This window comes from Patella vulgata, chromosome 8 (assembly GCF_932274485.2).
Source record: "Patella vulgata chromosome 8, xgPatVulg1.2, whole genome shotgun sequence".
NCBI lineage: Eukaryota > Metazoa > Mollusca > Gastropoda > Patellidae > Patella > Patella vulgata.
In genome coordinates, this window is record NC_065886.2 from 48,613,311 (window position 1) to 48,637,786 (window position 24,476).

Consider the following 24,476-nt stretch of genomic DNA (forward strand, 5'->3'; position numbering starts at 1 on the left):
GCAATTTCTATCAGCAGACTCGCCCATATTATGTTTGTATCCATGTTGCATTGTTATAACTACCGAGAAGACAAACATCTTAAGAAAACAGCAAGAAGTAAATACACAACGTGAAGCAGAAGTAAAGAGACAAATTCTAGACAGTCACAAGGCTACTAAAATATGTAGTAAGAAAAGATGCATGGGTCATACGTAGGATGTGGCGACCGGTCCGCAAACTCCCGCTCTCCACTTAAACAGAAAGGGCCATGGTACTACATATTTGATTTGGTTTCCGTGACCAGACTCGACCTTCAAGGAAATCTAGAAGAATACATATTTGATTTGGTGCCGTAACGCAGTTTCGACCTTTGGGGTAAGAAGTCACTTTAGAAGAAGAATACATATTTGATTTGGTGCACGTGACTACGAGGTCGAGTACCCTGGAAGAAATTTGGAAGAAGAAAACCTGTACAATCCAGCAACAGAAAAAATTCTTGTGGAAAAAAGAAATCTGGTGAAGATATTCGAAAAATTGAGTAAATATATTTTTTCTGGAAAATTGAATTTGTTAATTTGATTATCAGATCAAATAATATTAGTTTAAGGTTAAAATTTGATTAGGAACTAAATGTTTGAAATTTAACTATATAGACAATAAAATATAATCATTCATAAGTTAAGATTGATAGGTTTATTAAACAATATAATATCACTGGTTAGGTGTGTATATTATCGGGTTAATATCTGTAGTAAAATTCAAGACTTAAAGAGGGAGTCTAGGGAGTAGGTTTTAAAAAAAAAAAATTTTTTTTTGATATAACTAAGATAATAATGATAAGGAAACGGAATAGGGAATAAAGTAAGGAACTAATGTCTCCGGCTCGCAGTAGAAAGACAGCAGATCTAGGGATGACGTTTATGAGTGATTAACTCTAGTTTCCAAGTTGGCCGTGGTTTCTACTGAGATTCGTTAATTTGTGTTTTTATGTTGTTCGTATATGTGGTTAATTAGCTATATAAAGCTAATGTAGTTTTGGGACTCTAGTCCAAGTCTCAAGATTATAGTTTTAGTCGAGTTAGACTAAATTGGGTAATTTAGCTTTTGAATAAAAAGTTGAATTGCTATTATTGGTGTTTTTGTGTTGTCCATCCATGTGTACAGCTAATGTAATTTTGAGATCCTTAGTCCAGGTTTCAGAGTTATGATAATTTAGCTTTTGAATAAAAAGTTAGGTTATGTTAAGATCCCATGTGGTTAAAATCTAGGGAATGGTTTTTCATAGGAAAACTAAAATTAAAGGCTCGTTAAATTGTGAGATTATCGCAAAGTTATTAATACGAGTTTAGTAGGAGGTTTGAATAAAACATTTTTTTTTTAGAAAAGTGTACATTTTGTCCGTATATGATTTTATGTATTTAATTTTTGCTTTAGAAACGTAATATAAACGTTAAATAATATATTTGCTAAATGCTATTTTGTGTCATTTATTAAATTTTTGCTTTAAATTGTTAACGCGAGGTGATTAGAATGTGTAATTTGACATGTCACATTGTACTGGTTATTATAAACAATAGTATTCACACTATGCTAAATTTGACATGTGTAAAAGGCACGTGACTTCAGTGGTGATTCGAATGAAACTATGTGGGTTGAGATGTGCACTATGATGGGATAGGTAACGGCCGGCTTGTTTCATGCATTGGTGTATTTGTTTGGCTCACATACAAAATTCTAAATGATTATGTCAAAAAGGTCACATTACTGACGGGTGAAACATAAAATATTAATGAAATTTTTTTGGCAGAATTCTAAAACAGAAATGGAAATTATAAAATTGTAAGGTCAAGAGGTCAAAGTTAGTTTGGAAATTTATAATTGAAGAGACACATCAACGTTTATTAATGATTAAATAAAGTTAATTTTAATTAAGAGTAAGATTTACTAATAAGTTTTAGGAATAATATATTAATATAATATTAGACTAATATCAAAATAAAGTTTTAAATATTTAGGAATAGTTAGTTCTTGGTCTGATGGCAATGACATGTTTAATTGACGGATAAAAATGTACAAACCAATCATACTTAGAAGAAAAAAAGAAAGTTTCAACTTGAGACTATTGTAATGATTATACCATTTGCCTTCTATATCATCCTCCATTCTATATATTATCATGTTATTTCGTTATTATATCCAGTTGTATTTTCTCCGCTTCCATTGTTTACTATTTGTTATTATTATGGGCTATGCGCAGTTATCGTGCGCAATAGTCATGTCGCTAGAAATTTTCACGCTCGTGTAAATCACACTTCGCCATTAAATAACCAATAAACTATGCATTGTCTTGGATCGTCCTGAATGTGATTTACTCCCGAATACCTTATTTGTAAACTACGACATAATAGGCTGTTGTCGAGCTTGCATACATTTGTAATTCGTATTTTTCTTACAGCACAGCTAGTTCCGTTCGCTTGTCAACCGGCATGGCGGAACTGAAGCGTGAGACGTCACTTGGCATGCGCGGCTTACACGCCGTCTTCTGATTGGCTAGTCGTTTTCTGCGGGTATTATAAATAGGGATCAGACGGCTATTTTGACAGATCGCCTTTTCACTGCAGATCTCTGTCAACCAATTTTCATTTCAATATGGTAAGGATTGCTTACCGTTATTACCGTGTTTAAACAAGTTCTGCTGCAACATAAGTAACTCAGTTCTATTCAATTACAAAGTGCATGTTACAAACACAACATAGGCCAAAATGTTTAAAATCTAACATGTTGTAATCGGAACATGTTCATGTAGCATTCATAACAAACTTGTTGCATCCATATCAAACCTGTTGTATTCACAAGGATTGGATTTTCAGACACCTTGCTACTGTTATTAATTTAACTAGCATATTAATATAATTATAATAAGTTTACTATAGTTTTACTACTTTAACTATTTATTGTCTAGACGTGTGTTCTATCGACAACTTGTTTAATGTATAACAGTTCCGCTTATAATTATAACGCCATCCGTGACCTGCATTCATTAATATTATATACTATTCAAAAAAAGTAGGGGATATTTGATTTTGGGGGCATAATACTAAAATATGCAAATGACTACGAAAAAAGTCACTATAGAACCTAACAGAAGAAACATTTCCAGTTACATGTGACGCCCAAACGCACCAATAGCTACCGCATGGAATGCAGGTGATGCTTGGGATCATCATGGGGGTCCAACCCAAGATTTGCACGACTCTGACTTTGAATGTTACAGTCATTGTGACATTGAATTCCAGGGTGGAAACATCAGTTTAATTGTTTTAGTGACCAGAAAACAAATTTTGATATGCGTCGGCTTACCCAAAATGAAAGGTTACGTGCCCTTGGCATGCTACAGATCGGCACAACACAGGCGGTTGTGGCGCGGACGATGAATGTTTCTCAGTCTGTCATAAGCAGGCTATGGTCCAGATACCGTGATACACAATCTGTACAGGACAGACCACGCTCAGGTCGACCAAGGGCGACAACTCAAGCCCAGGATCGATTTATCCGTACCTTGGCCTTGAGAAATCGTGTCATCACAGCAAATCAGATCAGCGCTCGTCTTCAAACAGACACTGGTGTGAGAGTGAGTGGCCAGACGATTCGGAATCGACTGCATAGGGGTCACCTTCGCGCCCGACGTCCTCGCGTGATCCCTTGTTTGAGAGATCATCACATTCAGGCAAGACGTCGTTGGTGTAGGGATCGTCAACACTGGGATAATCGACGCTGGAGCAATGTGATGTTTTCAGATGAGTCAAGGTTCACTGTTGATTTTTTGGACAGACGTAGGAGGGTGTGGCGTCGTCGAAACGAGCGCTTCCAAGACGTTAACGTCATCAGACATGATCGATTTGGGGGTGGTTCTGTTATGGTGTGGGGAGGCATCACTGTTGCTGGAAGAACGGCTTTACATGTTGTTGCAGGGCGTGTTACAGGCCAGTACTACCGGGACAACATCTTGGCAGTCCATGTTGTGCCGTTCGCACGACGTCATGGCCGCCGTTTCATCTTCCAGGATGACAACGCAAGATGTCACAGGGCCAGGATCGTTACAGGTTACCTCCAACAACAGAACATCACCACATTACCTTGGCCAGCACTGAGTCCCGACCTCTCCCCCATCGAGCATGTCTGGGACATGCTTGGACAGAGGTTACGTCAACGTCAACAAAGTCCTGCCAATGTCCAAGAACTTGCTGCTGCGTTGCAACAGGAATGGGACAATCTGGACCAAAATGACCTTAGACGTCTCATTAGGAGTATGCCACGTCGGATCAATGCTTGTTTGGCAAACAGAGGAGGATTTACCCGTTACTGACTTGGTTGTGATGCTGTGGTAACTTTGCTGTTTGACCCCGGCTATCATTTTACCCTTATAATGGTCAGTCTGTGCCTTACTTAGTCTAACGATCATTTGGAATAAATCGATGAATGTGAACTTCATTTCATTTTGTCATTTGTTTCTTCGTCAGTTTCATTAGGTGACTTTAATAACACTTAAAAATCAAATATCCCCTACTTTTTTTGAATAGTATAGCTTACAAGCATCTTATTCTTATTTATCAATTATTTCATATTATATAGTAAATATAGCCTATAGCTTACAAGCTTAACTGAATTGTAAAATATAATAATATATATATTGCATGTATTTATAATTATTACATAGCATATATCATTACAGTCTTTCTTAACTGTTAATAAATTGTTGAGATTTTATACTTGGCTTGTGTCAATCTTTCGATTGTAGTGCTACTCTGGGAACGAACGATCCACATATATATTTGTGTAGCACGTTTGCCTGGAAGCCTGTGGGAAAAGGGCGCGATACAGCATTAAGGGTCAGGGGGTCGAATCGCTACACTATGGTAGCTGAAACAGACCAATAGAAATCCAAGAAGAGGAAATGGTTTACCAATTTACCAAATTGAGATTTCCTGAGACAGAATTTAAAGTGAAACCTGAACTTTATAAATATTACATGATGTGTTATAGTGTTTTGAAATTAGGGCACTTGAAGATTTAAAAAAGACAATTTGTGTTTTCTGTATTTTGGTTAAAGTAAATTTTCATAGGACTTTGCAGTACTATGATGAAAACTTGGAAAGCTTTTGCATGCGACTTTTGATTTTTGATTATTTGTGTTTTTCATTCACAGCTTTATTTTATAGTATAGTAATCATTTATATTTGCCTGTTGCGTCAATAATAAGTTAGAATATCTATATTTTATATATATTCTTAAAGGGGGAAGAATTGTAGCACTATCGTCGTTGCTACATTGTTTTTAAGTTTATAGACAAGAAAAAGAGAAATAAGATGAGTTAAACAACATTTTTTTATCTTTACAAATTATTCTCTATTGTCAGTATAGTAGCTATGGTATAAGTTTATTTAAAACGCAAATTAATTGTTTGTGAAATAACGTGAGAATAACAGGAAAGGGGTTCTAAGTTCAAGGCTAGATTATGTTGAAAAACATGTGACGGAAATTTACGATTGCATCATTTGGCTTATTTGACCAATCTCTGTAATTATTTACATCACATTGACTAATTAGATAATTGAAGATCCAAAGCCAAAAGCTACAAAACTATCATATTTGTGAGAATTCGTTAGACAGCAGCTTGATTCCAGAAGGGGAAAGATGTAGCAATTTCTATCAGCAGACTCGCCCATATTGCATCTGGCTGGCTAGGGTTTGAGAATGACTTTATTCTATTATGCTTGTATCCATGTATCCAGTTGATATAAAAATGTAAAAACGAACTGTTGCATTGTTAAAACTACCAAGAAGACAAGCGTCTTAAGAAAGCAGCAAGAAGTAAATACACAGCGTGAAGCAAGAGTAAAGAGACAAATTCTAGATGATCACAAGGCTACTAAAATATGTAGTAAGAAAAGATGCATGGGTCATACATAGGATGTGGCGACCGGTCTGCAAACTCCCGCTCAGACAGAAAGGTCCATGGTACTGCAAGCATCAAAGACCAATGCCGCGCAAGATTTCTTCATTCGCCACGGGGCTTATTACATAGGAAAGTTGCTGGAAGCTTGTTTTGGTTTTTTTTTACCGAATTATCAAAATTACCGTTAAATGTGCTAATTACTCGGATTATGAACCAGATGGCCGATTGTCACTAAGGTTTGACTGTTATTGTAACCGACAAGAAAGTTGACTGTCGATATTGACAGTATTTTTTGTTACCGGTATATTTTTCCTGATTGTTTTCTTCGAGGGGAGTCAATTTAGACATTACGGCGAGCTATAAAAAGCGCAACTCGACGGACATCCAGGCACGTCCAGGAGAGCGAGAGTGGTCGCGTTCCTTTTACATGAAGGCCTGATCAACTTATAGACTAATCTCATCAAGTTAAAATTCTTCAGATGTGCCATCATTTTGAAAATGAATTTCAATCTTTAAAATCTATCTGGTCCAACTGTTTTTAAGCGATTTTCAATATCTTTATATTTTTGGAAGCCATTCACTATTTGTCATCGATCAGTGGAATTAGAATTTTGATATATTATGTATGTAAAACTTTGAAATCAGGCTAAATGTTGATGCTAAGCGATTAATTAGGTCATTTGGTGCTTACTCTGAAAGTTTTGACAAAATCGCTTTGTAAACAAAGCTTCTGTGCGACTTTAAAAACTGAATGTGAGAGAGTAATATCGTACAGAACCTTTAATATAGGACACCACTTTAAATGTTTATACCTAAAATATGGACTGAGTGCTTCTAGAGTGAAAATAAGTCATTTTAGTAAGTATGTACATGTAATAGTTTTCCCTCAAATTAATATGACAGGTGTTTTGTCTACATGGCGTCATAATAAAATTTTCCAATTATCTCCATTTTGAAAACGAGGTCAGATTTTCAACTTCTTTAATTTTTCCTTATTTAAAAATATTTGTCAATAGGCGTCGTTCATCAACTTTTTAAAGCAATCTCTACAATTTAAAATTCACTGGAAGTTCAACCATTTTGAATAGGTAAGACAATCTTTAAAACCTATCTCATCATACAATTCTTATTGGATTTTCAATATCTTTATATATTCACTATTAGTAATCGATTGTTGAGTATAGAATTTTGATATTTGACCTAGAATGTTTTTAAAATAATGTCATAAAATTTAATTTTATTTAAAAGTGTAAAAGTTTGAATCAGGTAAAATATTGGTGACAAACGACCTTTGGTGCTTATTTTGAAAGATTTATCAAAATCGGTCTGTAAAAAAAGGTACTCCGGTTCTGTGCAATTTTGCCCGGCTGAGATTTTTCTCTATATAACATACACTGTAACCCAGGTATCGTTTAATCTTGTGTATCTAGCACTTATTTCTTTCACATTCGTTTAATATCAAATCTTTGTTTAAAAATTCATAAAAATCTTTTAAACACCAAAAATCATCTAATTTGTACATGTGTCCAGTTTAAAGCTGACTGATTAATTTTGATAATGAGTGTCCAATTTACAAGTATTTAATTTCTTGATCACTGTTCAAAAATGAATCATTATACATCATTAATCAATTGGGTTGTTTTTTTTTAAACAATGATTGGGAAATTAAACACTTGTAAATTGTACACTCATTATCAAAATTGAATGGTCAGCTTTAAACTGGACAGAAGTACAAATTAAACGATTTAGGGTGATTTTGAACAGTTTTTACAAATTTGTAAACAAAGATTGGATATTAAACGAATGTGAAAGAAATTAGTGCTAGATACACAAGATTAAACGATACCTGGGTTACAGGGATAGCGACTTTTTGACAGATTTTAATCATTCTTTTTTCTTTAAGATTCTTGAAAAAAAAAAAAACAGGAAACCAATAAACATTAATCTTTTAGATATTGAAATTAATGTATATGTGTGAATTGTGTTGAATAAAAACTATCAGACTTGTTTCGAGGACAAGTCAAGTTATAGCTAAATTAGTTTTTAGTCCAAATATATCATCAAATCACACAGTTTGTATGTGGGAAGGCATCTTTAACAGATTTTGATGCACCATTTTCAGCATACTTAAAGAACAACGCGCCATTGGCATTTTTTGCTACAAAAAAACTTCTCAAGGCTTAATTCATGCCAATATGTACTCAGGCTGATTATTTTATTTTTAATTAAGAAATTTTTTTTAAAATACCACCGCTAGTTAATATCCCATCCTGGATTCAATTGGACTTAAAATTATTAAATTTTCGTGGACAATAAAATGGCAACAGCTTTATCACTGATATTCCTATTAGACATTCATCTTTCACAATAGATTCCTATAGTGCTAAATGACACATCAAGACTTTGATATTACAAATGAGAGCATTGCTAACGCTACAATATACGTCCACATTCCTGCTTTGATTGATATGGTACTTTTCAAAATGAAGAGAATGAAATTATTTGTTTCATTACACCTCCCCCAAAATGCATGAAAGTGATTGTAAGCATTTCTTACAAATGAGATTGAAATTTCTATCAGGGATTCATATTTTGATACTGTTATGGTATTACAAAAGAACCTATTATACACGCAAAACTTTATTCTAATTCAGTCATGTGACATAGTTAACAGAAGATGCGCACAGCTGTGGCAGCTTCTTTGATGATCAAAAAACTAAACTTGATTAACCAATCAACAATCTTGATCTCCTGACCACTGCTAATTAATTGATGAGATTAACTGAAGTTATTCTCACAAAAGTTAAAATTTTCCAAACTATGGTGGCTGATTGGTATCATGTGGTGGCGCCCTTCATAAGGCGACAACCCGACAATCCGATAACACAACATTTTTAATCTGACATCACAACATTTTTAACCCGAGACCACGACATTAAGAATGTCGTAATGTCGCGTAAAAATGCTGTATTGTCGCGTAAAAATGTTGTGATATCGACTTTATTTATCAATGTTGAAGCGGCCACGAGATCAAGTCAGCCCTCACTATCTCATCCTTCACTAAGAATACTTACCCTTCACCAACTGCAAATCAAGCTGGCCCTCACTACCAAATTATGGGTCTTAACACAAATTTCTTTTTTTTTTTTTTTTTATAAACAATATTTATTTTGTTCAGACATCCTGAATAAAATATTGTTTATAAAAAAATAAAAAAAATATGAAATTCCCGATATCATGTTACATATCGACCGATTTTGATAAAACTTTCAAAATAAGCACCAAAGGTCTTAATTAATCGTTTGTCACCAATATTTTACCCGATTCAAACTTTTACACTTTTAAAAAAAATTAAATTTTATGACATCATTTTTAAAACAATCTAGGTCAAATATCAAAATTCTATACTAAACAATCGATTACTAATAGTGAATAGTGTCTAAAAATATAAAGATATTGAAAATCCGATAAGAATTGTAGGATAAGATATGTTCTAAAGATTGACTTTTTTAAATTAAAAAATTGATACAAGTTTGGTAGCCTTCACTGGCTGAATTAAAGAGAGTGGTGAGGGTGGGGCGAGTGTTTAATGTCAAAATACATGTCTTAATACAAAATTCCAGTTATTGTATCATACATCACCGGAAAGTAGGTTTCTATGGCTCTTTAAATCTACTTGTTATTTTCTGGCACATTCATGATTACATACTTTAGAAAAGATAAAATCATTTTTATTTTTAGCAAAGAAATTGGTTACTAAAAATAGACTACTTTCAATTCATTGTATTTATCGAAGGCTCGAATTAGCCCATACCAAGCACGCGATAACACTCAAGCCATGGTCATCCAGTGAATTTGGTAGTGAGGGCCAGTTTTATTCGCAGTTAGTGAAGGGTAATTATTCTTAGTGAGGGCTGACTTGATCTCGGCAAGGGACAGCACTCTATTATTCATCGTCGCTTCAACATTGATAAATAAAGTCAACAACCCGACACCATGACAACCCGACATTTTTAAGAGATAATATTAATACAACATTTTTACACGACATTCTTAATGTCGTGGTGTCAGGTGAAAATATCGTAGTGGCGGGTTAAAAATGTTGTGTTGTCAGGGTGTTGGGTTATAATGTCTTGATGTTGGGTTGTCGGGTTTTGAATGGGCGACACCATATCACGACATGATACCAATCAACCACCATACAAAACACAGATTACTAATAGCAATGTATGGACTATCCTCATTTGTTCTAAATTTTCCGGCGTGGTTTCCCCTTGTCAGTGATGCAGGACGGAGGGCCTGACAAGGACAGCTGTCTAGTCGTTCGGATGGGACAAAAAAACGAGGTCCCGTGTACAAATTGGGATGCACGTAAAAGATCCCTTGGCAGTTGGAATTCGATATAAGAGTAGGCTGTAGCGCCGCTTCCCGGGCAAAATTTCCTTCATAGCACACTGTATGGCGTATGCCCATCTTCATTAGCCCAGTTTAGGAGCAAAACAGTAGGATGTTAAACCCCATTTCATTTCATTTCTAAATTATAACACTATCACAGGAGATGTAAATATGCCGCATGTGTTGGGGATATTTTTTTTACAAAAAGATTGTATTGCGTGAGATAAATATTCTAGTTGGTGGGACAAAATATATAAACATTTTATTACATAAAAAAAATGTTGGATCAAATATTTACTATGATTTTCGTTTTCAGCACCCCTGAAAACCTGAAGAAAAAAATATTAAACAACAAAATAGCAAATAAATGGCATGTTTGCCAAGTGATTTTGTTTTGGAACATACCAACATCTTTAACTTGTTTTTTCTCAAAACGTACTTTCCTGACATTGGCAGCTTCAAACGGACACAGCTTAGTCAATGTATACCTGAATTAACAACCATACACCATTTTGATGGTATCGAGATGGAGAATGTGCAAATAACAAAATTTCCTGATGGCGACTCATTTTGCCAGCATGGGTCACATATAATTAAGAATTGCATTTGTCATTGTAATATTTTATATCGTCTAGTAAAATATCCTACATGCTACATGTACTTAAACTTACCTTTGATTATTAGTGATTTTTCCATCTTTTAACGGTACATTGAAGTCTACCCTGAAAATATTCATGTGCCAAAATTAGTAAGCTTATAAATAATAATAAAACTTAAACATACATTATGCAAGAGTTAAATCTGCCTATTGCAGGTCTTTGATTAGGCCTGACATTTTATCTAAATTATTAATTAGACATTAATTAACTTATCCAGACCATAATCAACTCGAGATGCCATTGCTAGCCTGCGATATTTTGCGGATTGGAATAAATTTTGTGATGGATAATTAAACGTAAAAAATGGATAATCGCGACTTTGTTTATTATCATACTGACCTAAGTAATGATGATTGAAACTAACCTAAAATTCAAAAGCTAATATCTCAGTTCAGAGTGGAGCAATTTGACTGAAATTTTCAGCATATTCTATTTATGTCATCTATTATTTAACTATTATAGCTAGAACTGTCAACTCTTTATCTAAGCTCCCATAATGCCCCTTTAAGTAAGCAGATAACAATTTAATCAAATCCCTAAAGCATTCCAAATCTGCCAATCTGCTATAGACTTACAAATTATATATAATATGACAAGCGGTTGCCATGAAAGATACGCCAACATTTTCCAAGAGATGGGCAGAGAACAAGCTAAAAACAAGATTTTTCATACAATCAGGGGCCATAATCCAGGAAGTTACAGTCTAATATGTGCGAATATAGAAAGGAAACAAGATCTTCGGGTTATAAACTTTTAAGTTTCATCAAAATCGGATAAAAATTGTGACCTCTTGAGGATCCACAACCTTTTACACTATTTGCTTACAAGGAGCGACATTTTGTCAAGCAGTTTCGGTCTAATTTTCGCGAAATTCGAACTCCAGCATCATTTGGTAACAGTGATATATTTCAATGATTTTTAAAATCGGATAAAAATTGTGACCACAAGCTAAACCAGCGGCTGCCAGACAGGATACGCCCACATTTTCGAGAGATGGATAGAAAACAAGCTAAAACGAAAGTGATTTTTCCTACAATCAAGGGCCATAATTCAGGAAATTACAATTCGATATGCGCAAATATCGAAAGGAACCAAGATCTTTGAGTTATAAACTTACATTTCAAGTTTCAACAAAATCGGATAAAAATTGTGACCTCTATAGGGTCCACAACCTTGATATACCATATTTTTACGCAATTTGAGAACGAGGGGCGGCCATTTTGTCTGTCAGTTTTGGGCCGATTTTCACGAAATTTGAACTCAGTCGTCCTTAGGGTGTAACGGTGATATAATAATACGATTTTTTAAATCGGATAAAAATTATGACCTCTATAGGGTCCACAAGTTAAAAACGCGATTTTTCGTACAATCAGGGGCCAAAATTCAGTAAGTTACAGTCCGATATGCGTGAATATCGAAAGGAACCAAGATCTTTGGGTTATAAACTTACATTTCAAGTTTCAACAAAATCGGATAAAAATTGTAACCTCTGATATACCATATTTTTACGCTATTTGAGAACGAAGGGCGGCCATTTTATCTGTCAGTTTTTGGCCGATTTTCAAGAAATTCGAACTCAGTCGTCCTTAGGGTGTAACGGTGATATAATAATATGATTTTTTAAATCGGATAATAATTATGACCTCTATAGCATCCACAAGCTAAAAACGTGATATTTCGTACAATCAGGGGCCATAATTAAGGAAATTACGATCCCATATCTTTGGGTTATAAACTTACATTTCAAGTTTCAACAAAATCGGATAAAAATTGTGACCTCTATAGGGTCCACAACCTTGATATAACATATTTTTACGCTATTTTGTTTAAACATATTTTATTGACAAATATCAAAAGGATTGAGCACAAGTTTCAAAAACTTAGAAAAGCCCTTTCCATACATAGAAATGATAGACATTATTTAATACAAACAAGATTGTGAAATAGTATATACAATAATAAATAATTTATAAGTAATATAAGTAAAATGGGGGTTGCGGGGAAAAAAAAAAAAAAAAAAAAAAAAATGTTATCCACTAAAAAAGCTAAAGCTAATAATTTATTCTAAGATGTAACTACTAACATTAACTTTTATTTAAATCGTTTTGAAAGTTTGATATATTTGTGAACTTCAAGGAAAAGGTTTGTATTCATCTCAATTGACAATTCTGAATTGCCGCACAATAGGATATCTATATTTATCACAGAATAACTTGACAGTGTATATAATAGTTCAGCACGAATTACATCATATAAGTGACATTGCAGGAAATAGTGTTCGGCATTTTCTATAAATTTGCCACAAGAACATGTTTGATCATTCACATCGTTTATTTCATACAAATCATTTTGCAACGAACTACACCCATGCCGTATTCTAGTGTGAATAATATTTTCATGTCTATTACCTTTACAGTAGTAGATTGGCGCTTTATGTATTAAGGAACGTAATTTTTGTTTGTATAGATATTTGAAGGATTTAAGAGTGGTTGATTGCTTTATGGGGTCCTCTAATAATTCCCAATCTCGAATTGTTGTGGGGAAGTACGAAGTTTGGTGTAATGTTGTTCTACAATAAGGATATCTATATTCGCTAATGTTTCTTAAATTGTATTTTTGTGGTGTTTGTTGATAATATTCTAGAATGTCATATAAGTATGCTGGGTTTCTCTGATTTTTAATTTGAAAAAATGTAGTTAGTCGCTTTTGTGTACGTCTGTCTGATAATTTATTCCATCCGGTTTCAAAATAAAGCGCTTCACGAGAACAAGTTTTAGTTAGTCCAGTCACAATCCTGGCAGCTTCTAGCTGTACCTTTTCAAGTTTTTCGGTATTGGAAACGTTACACCCATCCCACACTTCACATGCGTATTCCAATTTTGGCCTTATGAATATCAAATATACGTTTTTTAGAGTTTGTCTATTAAAGGTGAATTTTAGTTTACGCAAAATATTTAATAATTTTGAGGTGGACGAGATAATAGTTTCTATATGGATGGTCCATTTGGTGTCATTTGAAAGGGTAATGCCGAAGTGTTTGTGACATTTAACTACTTCAAGTGCTTGATTATCAAATATCAGACTTGGATAATTTTCTGTTTTTTTGGAGCTAAATAAAATAGCTTTTGTTTTGTTTGGATTAAAGTTTATAAGCCAATTATTCGCCCAAATGTTGAGATTTGTCAGATCGTAGTTTAGGGACTGTTCTATCTCTGAAACTGACTGTTTGCTACACCCAAGTGCCGTGTCGTCTGCAAATAATCTAGCCACATTATGGAGTACATCTTGTACATCATTGATGTAAGTCAAAAACAAAAAGGGGCCCAAAACTGATCCCTGGGGAACTCCTGATTGAAGAGTAATTTCTGATGACACAGAGCCATTTACGAATACCCGTTGAGTCCGGTCTTGGACATAACTAGACAACCACGTAATTAGCATGCCTGAAACCCCATATTGACTTAATTTGAGTATCAAACCAGGTAAATATACGCGGTCAAACGCTTTAGATATATCGCAAAAAACATAGCAGGAATATAGTTGCTTATCTATTGCAGATGAGATATCATGATACACTTCTAAAAGTTGATGAACAGTAGAGTAGTTCGGTCACAACCCTGATTGATATTTGTACAAGAGATTGTTTTCATGAAAGTAGTTAAACAGGTGTTTGAAAACTACCTTTTCTAATAATTTACTCAAAGAACTTAATAGGCTTATAGGTCGGTAGTTTGAAACTAGAGAGCGGTCTCCTTTTTTATAGAAAGGTAGGACATTTGGTTTTTTCCAAATTGTTGGAAAAATGCCTGATTCTAGTGATTTGTTAAAGATATATTTTAATGGTACACATATTGAGGTTTTGGTATATTTTAGTAAGTTGTTACTATTATTATCAAATCCATTGGCTTTTTTCAATTTCAGTGTACTTATAAGATCTGCGATTTCCTCTTCTTCGACTAAAGGAATATCAAGTAGACAATTTGTTCGCTTATTGAATTTTGGTAATTCTCCTTGCTGAGTGTTATTTGAAATTGATCCAAAATAGTTGTTAAGTAATTCAGCTTTATCAAAATTTGAATGAGCAATTCTTCCATTAGGGTCTAAAAGTGGAGGAATATCATTTGATACGCTATTTGAGAACGAACGGCGGCCATTTTGTCTGTCAGTTTTGGGCCGATTTTCACGAAATTCGAACTCAGCCGTCCTTAAGGTGTAACGGTGATATATTAACACGTTTTTTTTAAATCGGATAAAAATTATGACCTCTATAGGGTCCACAAGCCAAAAAATGTGTTTTTACGTACAATCAGGGGCCATAATTCAGGAAGTTACGGTCCGATATGCGCGAATATCGACAGGAACCGAGATCTTTGGGTTATAAACTTACATTTCAAGTTTCAACTAAATCGGATAAAAATTGTGACCTCTACAGTGTTCACAAGCCAAAAACGTGATTTTTCGTACAATCAGGGGCCATAATCCATGAAGTTACGGTCCGATAGATGCCAATATCGACAGGAACCGAGATCTTAGGGTGATAAACCTATATTTCAAGTTTCATTGAAATCGGACAAAAATTGTGACCTGTAGACTGTTCACAAACAATTGTGGACGGACGTCCGGACGGACGGACGGACGGACAGGGGCGACGACAATATACGTCCACATGAAAATGTGGGCGTATAAAAAGTGGTTTTTCATACAATCAGGGGCCATAGTTCAGGAAGTTACAGTCCGATATGCGCAAACATCAAAAGGAAATGAGATCTTTGGGTCATAAATACACATTTAAAGTTTGATCAAAATCAGATAAAAATTGTGACCTCTAGAGTGTTCACAAGCTAAAAACATGATTTTTCATACAATGAGATCTTTGAGTCATAAATATACATTACAAGTTTCATCAAAAACAGATAAAAATTGTGACCTCTGGACATTGGCGGCGCCAGCCGTCGGTGATTGGAGGGGCAAAGCTGGGGCAAAGTCCAAGGTTAAGGGGGCAAAGGCACGAGCTTTAACTAGGGGTAGGAGGCCTCCCGCAGAAAATTTTGAAAAACAGGTTGTCGGAAATCCAGCCTGGCAGTATTTCAGGCACTGATCGATGAGGTAAAGTGTCAAACGAACGGACTTGTGAATCACGACGAAGCCCACTCAAGAGCGTCAAAGTCCTTCCCCAGAAAATTTTGAAAAATAGACTGCCGGAAATGCTGTCTTACAGTATTCTGCCAGGCACCGATCGTCGAGACAAATAGATCTGACCAGATACCGTCCGTCGCCTGATCACTAGTTTATCCGACTAGAGAACAAAATGTCAAACGAACGGACTTGCGAACTTCAACGAATTCCCCTTGTGAGTGCCAAAGTAGTTAGTCCATTGGGGACCTCGCCAAGAAAATTTTGAAAAATATACTGTCGGAAATGCTCTACAACATGCAAGTTTATGACTGAGTGGGGATGTGGGATTTATTCACCGTAGAAGGTATTGATTACCGTAACGTATCACAAATAATTTATTTTATTTTCTAAAATTATTTGGGGGGCAAACAGAGAGCAGACCAGATTAATGGGGGAGCAAATGCCCCCCCCCCCCTGGCGCTGCCACTGCCTCTAGAGTGTCCACAAGCTAAAAACATGATTTTTCGTACAAACTGAGGCCATAATCCATGAAGTTACGGTCATCAACCTATATTTCAAGATTCGTTAAATAAGTGTCCACAAACAAATGTAGGGGGACGACAATATACATTCACACCAATCTGATTAAAATTAACTCAGTTTAAGTATCCGCCGACACCCCAAAACTCTTTTCAATTTTCCATTTACGACCTTAATCCGGTTTAATGGTTGGTGACATCACACAGGGACTACTCATAGTATATAAATAATCTATATCACTCTCTGTACAATATATCACTGTCTATACAAACCAGTTGACAAGTGTTTATTAACGGTCCAATTAACATATGACTGGCCTAATCGTAATCGCTGAATTATCGTCTTGCATTGTTATAGATTAGACATTTGTGATTTGGATATTTTAGAGTGAATTTAAAATGATGTATCATGCCATTGATCCATGACTATGCATAATAATAAATCGCCCTCATTTCTCAGCCAATCAACGCTGGGAATTTTATTACCATGTACGGACCCATGCATACTACGGGCGTAGTAACTAAGGTTAAATTGTGCTGTGAAAATTGCATGGGATTCATGGAACGGAATATCAAATACACCTGATCAACTGATCATACGTGGAGCTCGTACATTAATGTGTGTACGATTGAACGATTAGTTGTGATGTCGAGTAATGTTTGTAGATGTAGAAAACTTACCCGTAACTCTTTTCGTTTGTTCGTGGGGTATTACGCACATGTTCCACCTAGAGTGATGTCTTTGATCTGGCCGGGGTAAAAAAGATAATTACCTAATCAGGGTTCTTAATCCCACATTGCGGTGTAAATAGAGAATCTCCTACCAGTCTTTTTTTATATAAAAAAATATCAACACAAGTTGATAAAGTAACAAAAAACGAGGCTCTGCCGAGTTTTTTTTACTTTATTAACGAGTGTTGGTATTTTTTGATATCAAAAAAAGACGAGTAGGAGATTTTATTTATTACCCAATCCCTTCTTACATGCAGAAATAGATAAATATAATTCTTTGCTGTAGATTTCACTTTTACTGAACATTACGGTGTAGTGATACATCATTTTTTGACAGCAATTCAACCATTGCAAAGTCCTTTATATTGACCCAGTGTTTCCATCAAGGTCAATCGAATAACAATAGTTAATTTTTAATAAAAAAAATTTACTTTTAATAAGTAATGAACTGTTCTTTGAAAATAAAATAAAGTAGTTCCTTTTTAACTGACCAATCAAATTCATGTACAGCGATATCTCCTAAGGAAATATATCACACAAGCGATATCTACTGTAGAATGTATTATTGGGTGATAAATTAATTTATGACCCTATGTCTGCTGTGCAACTTTAGTCGGATTGATTAATGACAGATATAAACGACACTACACTTGCCATATTACTATCAATACACAATGATAGTTAGATGACCCTTCTCAAAATGTTATTCGATTTAGATGGTTACCAACAAAATTTACTTGTACTGTTAATTCTAACATATATTGAGATATTTTTTCATGTTTCAATTTTACAGACTATTTCAGAGTAATGTAGTCAAATTCACATGCAGAAAGAAAGGCTCTGTATGATGGCTTCAGGAAAATGAGATACAGTTGACTACTCTGATAACGGATCGTCATATACAAATCGCATTTCAATCATTTTTGACTTTTATGATACATTTTGCATGACCACATCTTTTTACTCCTGCACTCTTTTTTTACTCGGGGAAATTAGAACCACAATACTCTTCTAACGGAAATGTATATTAAAATCGCTGTCGTGAGAAGAGAGGGCAGACAATTATAAAACAAATTCTAAATTGGATCTTAAATTAAAATAAATTTCATAACAAATTATTCCATAGTCAATTGTTTTACTTAATTAGAGGATTAAGGAATCAGTCAGGCGTTAATGAATACACACGCCGTAATTAAGGAATAAACATTCCGAATATGCATTAGGTCACTGTGACTCACTGGCGCATGAAGAGGGAATTAAGAGTGTTTTCGATAATTGGCAAAGTCGTTTTTACAGAAGGTCTCTTTTTGCGACTTTGAGTGAAGATAGCTGAATTAATTATAATCAGATTGGTGTGAACTTGCCGTAAAGTGAATATAGTAATAATTGGCTACACATACCAAAAAGTTCCAACTTGACGCAAAGTAGGTCATTTCTGGACGAACATATGGTTTAATTTTATTTCAATAATTCGCTTGCGTGTAGGGGTCTTTAGCAGTGAGAGGAAACCGGAGGACCTGGAGAAAACCCACGAGGTTGGACAGGCGACCCTACTCCTTGTCACGTACAACCGAGATTCGAAACCAGACTTAAAGAGAAGTGCTACATCTCTTGGGTAATGTTGTATAGAATATCCATCAGGTACTAAATTATGCTGTGATTGTCAGTGAATCCGAATGTTCATATTAATATAATATACTCAGCCAAATTAAAAACTTGACACTGATGAATTTCAACAAATTTTTTTTTCTGGTAAGTCAAATAAATTTTAAAGTGTTTCTAACGATAGTAAGTAGTAAGAAGCCTTTAATTTCATAAAATTGTAAAGTCACATGGATCACGTGACTTTTGAGCATATAAAGATGAAAAACCTGAAAAACACGTGCAAACACAAACTCGTGAGGTCAATCGATGCAAGTTTGGTTAAACTGAACACGCACACGTAACTTGAACTGGAAAAACAAATTAAAATTGTTATTTTCATCTTTGTTAGAAAATGCCGAGACGTTCAAATGTAGAACGTCTACGTGCTATAGGTAGGATCTATGCTGGTCAGTCTGTGGTCACTGTTGCAAGAGCCTTTAATTGTTCACGCCAGACAATAATTAATCTTAGAATGAGAGTGCTTCAAACTGGAACTATTGCCGACCGCCCAAGGGCGGGAGCGCCACGTGTGACGTCACTCCAGGAAGATCAAGCAATACGATTACGTCATCTTAGAAACAGAGTTGTCACTGCAACCTCCACAAGTAGAGAGATGTTTGGTGGAAGGGTAACTGCACAAACTGTTCGAAATCGCTTGCAGGCTGCTGGTCTTCGAGCTCTGAGGCCCTATAATGGACCAATATTGACACCTCTTCATCGCCGTAACCAACTTGTGTGGGCCACAAGACACATAAGATTTACTCAAAGAGAATGGAATTTGATTGTCTTTAGTGACGAATCTCGATTCACTTTGAGATTTGCCGATGGCAGGGTCCGAGTGTACCGCAGACGAGGTGAACGTTGACCGATTTGGTGGCGGCAGCGTCATGGTTTGGGGTTCTTTTTGTGCACATGGACATTCTCCTCTTGTTGTTGTCCAAGGGAACTTAAATGCTGTCCAGTACAGGGATCAGATTTTGCAACCTGTTCTTCTTCCATTTATGCAGAGACATGGGCCTGGACTAACGTTTCAACAAGACAATGCTCGACCCCATAAAGCAATTGCTACCCAGAATTTTTTAAGAAATGCCGGTGTCCAAGTCCTGGATTGGTTGTCGCTTAGCCCCGACCTTAATCCTATTAAACACATCTGGGACGAACTGGGTCGACGTGTTCGTCAGCAAGTGAATCCTCAGGTAGTGTTTACTAATGTTCTGAGATCCATGAGAAGACGTTGTGTGGCAGTACGAGACGCTAGAGGAGGCCACAACCGTTACTAAACACTTTATTCCGATTGTTCTCCAAGTCTGTGAATTTTATTTTGGGGGGTACTGTGACATCCCGAACGTTATCAATGTCAAGGACTTTCGGCGAGACGTATTCTTGCTTTCTGTTGATGTCAAGGTTGTCTGTGCACAACATAACACTAAAATAGTTGCCTTAAACCAAATATTAAAAATCTAGTCCAGAAAATCCTGAGTGTCAAGTTTTTAATTTGGCTGAGTATATGAATGTAGGCCTACATCTATATACAGTGATTTATATTAAATCCTTAACATTTTTATTGTAATTTCTAATCAATTATATACGTTTTGTGAAATTGAACGGCAGTCTTTTGAATTGTGCGTTTGTTTGTGAGTTCTGCGTAATATGGCTTGTCCCTATATTTGTTTTTGTGTAAATTATGTGTGGTGCAGTCCCCTGCACAATTACATAACCTAATAATTCCAATTAGTCGCTAAAACTTATAGTTTTTAAGCTTTTAACGTTATCTTATCTAGATTATCGCCCTTATTATTGTGATTTTTTGTCACCTTCTAAGATATGACGTCATTCCCAAAATAACGTCTCTCGAGACAGTCTACATTTCCTATTTGCTTCTTTGTATTCAGTTTTGTTTTTGTTTTTGTGACGGATAGAACATATCCCCTATATGTATTGAATACTGAAACGTTTCTTGATTGATTTTAGAGCATTTAGGTTTAGACTACTTTTTTATACATTTCACTGATATGGTTACTTGTATAGTTGAATTTTACTACATATGCTTACATTCGTTTTTCGTGTATTGCAGATCATGACTCAATGGTTTCTTTGGGTTGTATTCCTGATTGTTTTCAAATTTGAGTGAAGTCTGTGTCACTACAGACCCGGGACTGTACAGCTAGCCCCCGGATCCATTCACTTTTTTTTAATTGTCTGTCTGTCTGTGTTTTCCTGAGTATGATGTCTTGTCCGTGTATTTGTTTTTGTGTAAATTTTGTGTGGTGCAGTCCCCCTGCACTTAACTAATTAGGCCTACGACTTGGGTACTGATTTTCAAACATTCATTATGTATTAATTATTGGATATTAGGATCCCATATTTTCATGGTAAGATAACAACATCAATATTTATTCAAATGGAATATTGAATTTTAATTCGTATTTTGGATTTCAAATTTTATGGAAAAGGTTTAACTTTTTCAAGTTTTTGGAGCAATACATCATGGCCAGATGTTGCTCCGTTTGTGGCGGAAAGCATTCAGCTTTCGAGAAAACGTTGGTTGTGGGCAAAGAGGTTAAAATTAACAGTAAAGACCATCTCAATCCAGCAAGTGAAGTGGCTGGAGAATTATTGGTGGTGTCACTGGTCTGCCTGTGCCTGAGCTTAATAATTCACGAGTTATCTCCTTCAAGGTCATTAATATTGACTGGTTCATTTTAAGGTAAAATAAACTCACCTTATTAATACACGTTTACCGTTAAGATCAATCTTGTCAATGCTCAGTTTGTTAAGAGCCATGGTCTTTTTCACATGCAACTCCTTCCTCTGATGAATAAGACGTGTTTTATCAATGCACAATTAAAATCTGTTTCGATACCACTATAAGTTTACCGGTTCCCGAAGGCCAAGGTCAATGCTTGTGAGGTCATTATAAACTCTTTAACAGGGTAGACACACAGAAACTTGAAGGGATTAAAATAAAACTTCTTAATGATCTTTTAGAGGCATTTAGTAACTGGATAGAGCAATAAACTATAACACATACTTATGGAAGAACAATTACTGATTTATTTGGGCGACGTTTCGAAGAGTATTCTCTCAACGTTTTCAAGCAAGTACAGTAACAAGTGTGTAGAGCAATTATATATAGACAAGCAATAACAACAATTCAGAAACCATGCATGACAACAACAAGATCAAAGGATTAAAAAACAACATGATCAAAGGCAATAAACATATGACGGATTATAGGGGTAAATAATTTTAATTGGACAACCAATCATGACAAATGAGAAACCATACATGATGTGATTGGCTAGGTGAGGGTACATCAAGGAGATAATAAAGGACTGATAATAGGGGTAAACATACCATTAAACCAAACAAAAGGGAAGCCATACATGTTACGAAAACATCAGAGGAGTAGTGAGCTACATAGGGATTAAATGGTTAAGCCATATTTAAATGAATTACAAAATATTAGTATTAAAATGCACACAACATAGCACAACTAATGATAGTCCAACATTCTTCCTTCCGACAGACTCACACATACATTTATTCCTAGGATAAGTACAAGAGACACTTAACTGTTTACAAAGGATAATTACATAAATGACCATAAATAAGTGGTAAATTATAATATTGGAAAGCCACACCACAGTCCTATCCACAGGCTTCTAAGTAATTATGTCCTGCACACTCCTTCCCATTTGACACACATACTTATTAAAATTAGTTCTACAAATGGATAACGAGAATAAACAAGTAATACACATGATACGCGAACTGAGTAACTTAAGCACGTATGGAAGTCTAGGCATGTACACATTAGTTAAGAATTAGTTCATCATAGGCTCTTGGGAGGAATAATCCTGTGTCGCGATTGAGGTCTGGTTTGGATCTCCTGATGTGTATTGTTTCCATGATTTTCCGCGTCTTTTCGTTGTGTTGGTTGAGGGCTAGGGTCTTAGACGACTGGATTTTGTGGCCTGGATTGGACTGGAGGTGCTGGGCAACTGCTGATTCTGCTGTGGGGGACCTTGAGTTATGCTGGGCGAGTCTTTTAGGTAGGGGTTGTCGAGTTTCACCAATGTATGTCATATCACACGAGCACATAACTTCATAGACACATCCTTTAGGTGGCAGTGGAATGGTGGGTTGCAGTTTACCATTCGCTTTCAGGTGGTCTTTAAGCGTGCGTCCTTTGGAAAAAATGACTTGGATGCCTGTCGTTGCGAGTAGCCTTCGGATGTGGTACGATAACGTTCCTTGAAACGGGATGGTTATCCGTATGGGTGGTTTATCTGGCTTGGGCTGTTCAGCAACGGTTTTCTTTTTTGTTCCTTTTATGGTATTCTTGACTTGACCAGTATATCCATTATGATTCGAACCACCCACATAGTGTCAAAAAGTCAACCATAACTACCCTAGCCCGTCGAGCCATCAATATATGTGACGACAACTCCCTCCCCAGTGAACTCACCCATATAGAAAGCATACTCTCTAATTTGAACGAATATCCGCCCCAGTTAGTCAAGAATACCATAAAAGAAACAAAAAAGAAAACATTTCATAGTTTTCTTGAGGTTTCCTCTATGGGTGCTAGACTGGGGTTGATGTACGAGGCCCTGTATCTTCCCTATATATACATAAAGGTCGTAACAGCATAACAAGCATATGGCCAGGAGCTTCGTTCCAGCCTGGCAGCAACGTGGATGATAGTGGTGGGGACGTGGCTGTAAATGAAATACTTGCTAAGAAGCCCTCATAGCATACATGTAGATTATGTTATCAACTGACTTCCAAGATGATTGTAGAACGAACATGTGGAATGCTATTGCGCTGGAGTTCAACTACAACATTGTTGGATAATATACCTAATGGGTAAACTCGGCACAGGCTTCCAGGAACATGCTACAAGCTTATACATAGCAGAATTGGATTCAGAAACCTTTACAGTATATTGTGTTTAGAAAACGTTCTGCCACAAACAAAAATATGCTGAATGTGTGAACATACAACCATTTCACGCAGTTGTAAGTGGCAGAAATCGAAACTGCGCCCCCGAAAAACAAATATTGACACAAAAACGCGACTACGCAAACGGAATCAGCACATCGTCCCATTTTCCCGCCCGACATGAAAGCCATATTGGAAATATGCTAAATATGTGAACATGTGGTAATTTTACACAGTTGTAAACGGCAAAAATGGAATCTGCTCCCCAAAAATTATATCCTGGTACCATAGACGACTACTTATTCAATATCCGCACATCGTTCCATCTTCCCGCCAAAAAATGGCCGTCATATTGTAAATGTGCAAAATAATCATTTTACACAGTTGTTACTAACCGAAATGGCTTCTGTGCCCTTGAAAACATATATATTGACACCAACGACGACTACTTAATCAATATCAGCACATGGTCCTATTTTCCCGCCAAAAATGACCGCCATCTTGGAAAT

At 35.7% G+C, this 24,476-nt stretch overlaps 1 protein-coding gene across 1 annotated transcript in view; it reads right to left on the reverse strand.

Moving 5' to 3' along the window:
• LOC126829642 (phosphoglycerate kinase) overlaps positions 1-21,933 on the reverse strand; it is a 65,180-nt gene extending 43,247 nt beyond the window's left edge. Inside the window, exons 1-2 of the mRNA XM_050559644.2 lie at positions 21,743-21,933; positions 11,003-11,053 (exon numbers count right to left, since the gene is read on the reverse strand). Of these exons, the coding sequence (XP_050415601.2) occupies positions 11,003-11,053; positions 21,743-21,804 (113 nt within the window). The 5' untranslated portion in view covers positions 21,805-21,933. The remainder of the gene's footprint in view (positions 1-11,002; positions 11,054-21,742) is intronic.
• Positions 21,934-24,476: the final 2,543 nt, after the last annotated feature.